The sequence below is a fragment of the Enhydra lutris genome, unplaced genomic scaffold, assembly GCF_002288905.1.
Source record: "Enhydra lutris kenyoni isolate GAN:26980312 unplaced genomic scaffold, ASM228890v2 scaffoldscaffold23, whole genome shotgun sequence".
NCBI classification, from domain to species: domain Eukaryota; kingdom Metazoa; phylum Chordata; class Mammalia; order Carnivora; family Mustelidae; genus Enhydra; species Enhydra lutris.
This window is the reverse complement of record NW_019154107.1, coordinates 10843943-10850978: the sequence shown is the minus strand read 5'-3', so window position 1 is coordinate 10850978 and position 7036 is coordinate 10843943. Positions and strand designations below refer to the sequence as shown.

At 35.5% G+C, this 7036-nt stretch overlaps 1 protein-coding gene across 1 annotated transcript in view; it reads right to left on the bottom strand.

Annotated features, from left to right (window-relative positions):
* LOC111150371 (interleukin 1 receptor accessory protein like 1) overlaps positions 1 to 7036 on the bottom strand; it is a 786204-nt gene that overhangs the window by 631900 nt on the left and 147268 nt on the right. Inside the window, exon 5 of the mRNA XM_022507811.1 lies at positions 6354 to 6507. Coding sequence (XP_022363519.1) covers positions 6354 to 6507 — 154 coding nt within the window. The remainder of the gene's footprint in view (positions 1 to 6353; positions 6508 to 7036) is intronic.

Genomic DNA, 7036 nt, shown 5'->3' with positions numbered 1-7036 from the left:
CTTAGAGAAGTGGGATGCGCGGGGCGGGGGGGTTGGGGGGTGGTGGCCCAGGGGCGGGGACAGGGGGGGGGTGGGAAGGAATGGAATGGGTACAGGGTTTCAGTTTGGAAAGACAAAAAAGTTCTAGAGACAGATGGTGGTGATGGTCCCACAAAAATGAGAATGAACTTAATTCCACTAAATTGTGCACTTAAATATGGTTAAATGGTAAATTTTAATAGCTATTTTTTTTTTACCACAAAAGCCAAAAGACCCTCTGAGTCCAATATCCAAAATCCTCAATTTGCTGACCTCAAAATTCAGAAACTAGGTCTAATCTGTTCCAATCATTAACTTTTGTTTTTCTCATGTTTCCATGGAAATGCCTCTTATTTAATACCTAACTGCTTGCATGAAATAGACCTAATTTTGGGAGTTCATCTGCAACACCACCTCCTGAAATAAGACACAACTCTTAAAATGAACTACCCTGTTTTCAGGACTAAGACTGGCTCATTAAGGCATGGAGCAACATCCTAACTCAGCTTCTGGGACTTTGAAACTTCTCAGGTAAGTTTCAAAGGTGGGAATACATGGTACCAGGATATGCCACCTCAAAATTTATCTCTTAGCACTAAGGATTATTTTGAGAAACTGCACACATAGAACCTGTGAAAACAAAGTAGGAGTTACCTTTTTGTATGGGAAATTTATATTTATAAGGGAAATATCTACTTATAAAGATGTCTCTTTGTACCAAGAAAAGAAGGATGACTCTAAATGTCCAGAAACTCTTGTCATTGGAGAAGTAAGGCATGGACTAAGACTAACTCTTTTTAACCAGGCTTTTCCTGGTAACCTCCTATGAATGCTCCCCATCCAACCTTTTGTTTTTAGCTGAACACGGTATTTGAGGGGGTGGTGTGGGCCATCTCAGGGAGTTATTCAGTTTCTCTGGGTATCTTTGATGTATGCATTAGGTAGTCATGATAATAAATTTCTATTTGTTTTTCTCTTGTTAATCTTTTATTACAGGGAGTCTCAGACAAAAACTCAAAGCGGTAGAGGGAAAACTATTTGTCTTCCCCTACAAACTTCAATGTATGAAAAATTTTAAAGACATCAATCAGGAGGATGGAAGATCTCAGTATGGAACGCAGAATGTGATAAAACCACCAAATTATATCACAAATGTGTGACACAGCTGCAATGAAGTGTTGAGGGGTGGGGGAATTGTGGTAACCTAAGTAACTTTGCAAATGAATAGATTCTGTAAGACTCAAGGCAAAATAAATTGTACATAACCATTATACCCTATTTTATAAAGTTGCTTCTCACAGGAGTAGAGGTCATTATATATTATACATTATACATCTATACTGGCAGTGAACAGTTAAGTTAATGAACGAAAGATGGTGGGAAACAGGTTTCTCGCTATTAGGGAGGCTATAGAGAAGAAAGGGGAAGAGGCTGGAAAGATCCCTATGGTAATGGAGTAGAGTCAGAGATATCTCAAGTATGAATTCATGTTTAGTTTAATATAGATACAGATGTTACATATAGTAGCATTTATAGATGTGTAAATACCTGGATTAGTACACACATAACTCTTTACTCTGTCAATTGAGAGGTCTTAGAAGCAACTATACTCCAGTAGCAATGAGTACCTCTGATGCCCAGATCTTAGTTTCTAGCACTATTCTCCAATAAAAGCAGCAAGGGTTCTTTGGAAGAAATAACTAATTCTAGGACATAAGCAGGAAGTACACAATATAGTCCTGGAACACCTTGTAGGGCCCAAGAATAAGGAAGTGCTCTTTCTCTCTCTCTCTCTCTCTCACACACACACAGTACGTGTATGTCAGAGGGACATGAAGTCCACTAAAAGAGTCCCTAAGGGTCAAAGCTGCAACAATTTGAGCCACAAATATAAATAATGCGATGTTGGATTATAAACCAAAGTATAAAATAAATACCCAGGAGTCCATACTAATATAGATAAATAAGTGACTAATTAGATAAATGTGGAGGTAGAGAAAAATTCCAAATAATTTATGTAGATAATCAGCCTTCAGAGAGGTGAGGGTCTAACTCCTCATTCCTTAAATGTGAACTGCAGATCATGACTTCCTTCCAAAGACTGAAGTGTGGAAAGGAGGGGCAGCGACTAACGTTGCAGCAGCAAAAGCTCACTACTGAGGTGATTAAAGTGATTAAAAAAAAAAACATTGCTGCAGGTGATTAAAGGTCAGCATCAGTGGCAATAAATCACACCAAGGGAATGCTAAGTTGTGATTTGACCTCTGTGATCTTCTAAGAACATATAACCTAAATCTAATAATGAGAAACATATTGAACAAATCACACTTGAAGGACATTCTACAAAATATATGTCCAGTACTCCTTGAAATTGTCAAAATCATCAAAAATGGGAGAAGTCAGAAATAGTCACAGCCAAAAGAAGCCTAAAGAGACATGATAATTAAATGTAATGGACTATCCTGGATGGGTGTCCTAGAACAAAAAAGGACTATTAGGCATAAAACTAAGGAAATCTGAATAAAATATGGACTGTAGTTGATAATTTGTTGATATTGATTCATTAATGGTAATAAATGTGCCATACTAATGTTAGGCATTAATAACAGGGGAAACTGGATGTGGGGTATATGGGATCTCTCTCTACTGTCTTTGGAAGTTTTCTGTAAATGTAAAACTGGTCTAAAATAAAATGATTATTAAAAAGAAGACATTCTTCTCACTGAAAGTAACTCATATTCTCGTGGAAGGACAGGAGCATCAACAGTGACAATGCAATGTGGTAGATGCCACAAAGGGTATTATAAAATTCTCCGTGCTACCAAGGCACCAAGCACCACATGCCTCCAAACAAAGGGAACATTTTAGCTATTCCTTGAAGGAAGAGTAAGAATCAGCCTTGTGACAATGCATAAGGAAAAGCATTCCAGAAGGAGCACCCCAGGAGTAAGGGCCCAGAGGGAGGATATTTGGAAAACGGTAAAAACTTCAGTGTTTAGAGAAGAGGGTGGAGGCTACAGATGATGCTGAAACATCTTAAATTTAAAAAAAAAGTAATGTTGAAAGTATACCAACAGTGATGAGCAGGTTTATTATTTTTTCACTGTGATCTCTTTCCTTTTATTTAATTTAAAAAATATTTATTTGACAAAGAGAGGGAGTGAGACAGAGAGAGAGAGAGAGAGAGAGCGAGCAGATAGAGAAAAAGAGCAGGGGGAGAGGCAGAGGGAGAGGGACAAGCAGACTCCCCACTCAGCAGGGATTCCAAGACTCTAGGAGCCAAAGTCTGACACTTAACCAACTGAGCAACCCAGTCACCCTAAGTAGTGTTTTCCTAAACCACTACTTCACTTAAGTAGACACACAAACTTTTAGTAAGTGAAGGATCTCCCATAAAAGCTCACAATACTGCCTGCACATTTAGCCAATTTATCTAAAAATTTCCTTTTCTCTTCATATATGGAATTATTTATTTTAAAGAAACACATTCTAACACATCTTAAAACATTTATCATCAGCTAATGCACATCCACTAAAATGAAATGATACCATACCTTGCATAATATTTACATTAAATACAATATGATCATGGTATGCAGAAAATTAAGATAAAAAACACTGGTTAATTATCATCCAGAGAAATTCCCACCTTTGCAGCTTTAGTAAGATACAATTTGGATTCTAAGAGTTGTTGTTTAAATTGGCTATGGGCCACATTTATAGTCACACTAGATCAAGGTTATGAAAAAAGAGATCTTTCTAATAGGCTTGTTAATACTTAAAATGTATTCTAATACATATCATTTTTAATTATTGGTCATGGAGTTCTCCCATTCACCCAAAATTTCATATATGTATGAAACTTGGCTTCATAACTTAGATGTCCAAATTAATGTCACCAGTAAGGCTGCTTGAATTAGAGGTATTCAGGATAATCATTTGAATGAAAATTTTCATTAAAACTTTCACCTACTTCCTCTTAGATAATACAGAATAGTTTTCCCCTCTTTTCAAGTAAAGAAAAAGAGATATTTTGAAGAAATTAAGTTAGGAAAATATAGTAGCCCTGGGTAGCATTTAGAAGAAAACAATTCTATTATTGATTATACAAAATAGCCTTATTTAAGTTATTTCATTATTGGGGACCCAGTTTCTAGTCTCTGTAAGATTTTTTTCATCACCTCTTAATAGATTGTGGTTTATATTTTTAAAGATTTTATTTATTTATTTGACAGAGTGAAAGAGACAGCAAGAGAGACACACAAGAGTGGGAGAGGGAGAAGCAGGCTTCCCGCTGAGCAGGGAGCCTGGTACAGAACTCTGGACTCAATCCCAGAACCCTGAGATCATGACCCGAGATGAAGGCAGAAGCTTAATGGCTGAGCCACCCAGGTGCTCCTAGATAGCAGTTTAGTATCCTAATGTTTCTAGAAAAGGAAGAGGTGTGCTTATCAAGGATTAGCTTTATATCCCAAAGAATAAAGACTAGAAATATATTCTATATTCCTTATGCAATAGATTTTTTAGTGTATTATTATTTTTTTTATTTTTTTAAAAGATTTTATTTATTTATTTGACAGACAGAGATCACAAGTAGGCAGAGAGGCAGGCAGAGAGAGAGGAGGAAGCAGGCTCCCTGCCGAGCAGAGAGCCCGATGCGGGGCTCGATCCCAGGTCCCTGGGATCATGACCTGAGCCGAAGGCAGAGGCTTTAACCCACTGAGCCACCCAGGCGCCCCTTTAGTGTATTTTTAAATTCCTTCATCTCTATACCTACTCTTGGAAAAATGTACTTCAGTATAGATTGAAAGCAAAAAATTAATAATAAAAACCTAAATATTTATTGTAAAGAGAACTCAAGTATAAACAGCTATATTTTTCACTGTTCCATGAAAAAGACAGGGAGGTAGAATGATAAAGTTTTAAATGTAATTTTTTATACAGAAACCTATTAAACACAGCAAAACTGAAAACCAAACACAAATCACACAATCATACTATAAATCACACAAATGCATACTATATGTACACAATGTAAGGCTGAATGCATGTTTACTATTTAAATATATCATATATTGCAAGTGGCAATTATTTACTGGGCCTAATATTTATCAAAGTCATTACCAAAGAGTACCAAATTTTAACCAAATTTTCTTTAGATCAGAATAATTACGATTCATCAAATGGATTTCTTGAAATTGTAGTTTTTAAATCTAAATATATCATAATTTCAAAGTTTGAAAGAAAGACAATTATTATAAGATGAGGGTGACTACCATGAAACACTTTTCATATACAGGAAAATTATATAAAGTGAACCAATGAACAAATGAAAATCTCTTTGAAGTATATGGTATCCTTTGTCAACTTATTTGTATATATTTCATAAATATTATTGTGCAAAAAGTCACTTAGAAGAATCTCAGTAAGATGAGAAAAATGTCTCTAACTCCCTAATATTGCTCTTATTTATCCCCACCTTTTTTCCTCTTGGAACCACTTTTAGAGATTCAAGCCATAAAGCAAAAAAAGGGTACGAAAACAATATGTTACAAGACATAAAATGACCATAATGTACATTTGGATATAATTGGGTATTATACAAACTGATTTCATTCAGCTTATGTTACCTCATTAGATCCTTGCAAAACTCCTATGAACTATACAAGACAAATTTTACCATTGCCATTTTATACATGAAGAAACTGATATGGTGAAGGTTGTGCTAAGTCCAGTAAGGCCACGTGACTAGTGAGCTGTAAATTCATGATTATAGACAGAGTTCTGAATCTTCTTATGCCCTTCTACCTTAGCAACCAGAGACAGGAATGACATCATTCACTGCATCTCATGCAATTATTCAATTATTTCCCCTGCAATTATGTTATTTTCAAGTTCATGAGAACTCATATGTCAGATTTATAAAAAGGAAAATCAATAAAATAGTAATTTTTCTTATTTGGAGCAAAACAGGAAGACAGAGGTAGATGTCATACATTCTATTTCAACACCTTAGAAAATGTTCCCCAAATTGACAACATTACAAAATACAAGCATAATTTTCTAAAAATGTGAACTCATTATTTCAAATACTTTAAAAGCTAACATTTCTATAATTCCCTAAGCATATTTTCTTTAACCTTTCAAATGTATTTCAGCACAAGATGATTTAAAAGCAAGGAGGAATAAATTTAACCTTATAGGAATCCACTCAGCTATTTGGTTAAGTACTTTTTTCATTGCATAGATTTGAAAAAATCAATGTATAGCACAAAAAGTAAACTTAAAATGATAGTTTCGTTACTTGCAAATGAAATACTGAAGACTATGATTACCTGTAACAGTTAATTCAGTAGTTCGTCTCACAACAAAGCCTCCATATTTTAATTCACAGGTGTAATTTCCGATGTCATCTTCTCTGACTTCTCTTATAAGCAATGTATCTCTTTTGAATACAATACTTGGCCTCCATGTTTTTGTCCTACATTCCTGCATGAAAAACACAGAATTTCTGTAGTAAGTACAATAATTGAGAAACAGAGAAGAGTATTTTAAATAAATAACCCCAAAGCTTCTAAATTTATATTTTAAAGGGCTAAAGAGTTTGAGATTAATTCTAAAAATTTTCATACTTCTCCACATCTCATGGAGATCAGGTACCTCAGTTTGAAAAGAGGTTTTCTAGTAAGAGTCATTTTTTTTAAGATAGCGCAGGTGCTTGTGTTGGGGAGGGGCCAAGGAAGAGGGGGAGAGGGGAGAGAGAATCCTAAGGAGGCTTTACATGAGGCTCCACACTGGGCTTAATCTCAGGACCATTAGATCATGACCTGAGCCAAATGCTTAACCAACTGACCCACTCAGGTGTCCCTAGCAAGTGTCAATTTATTGACTTCTAAGATTAGTTTGTCTAAATCAGATATACATTGATTTCTTACACTGTTGGTGGGAATGCAAGTTGGTGCAGCCAACTTAAGGAATCTTAATGAAGCCAATTTCTTAAGGAATCTCCTTAAGGAGA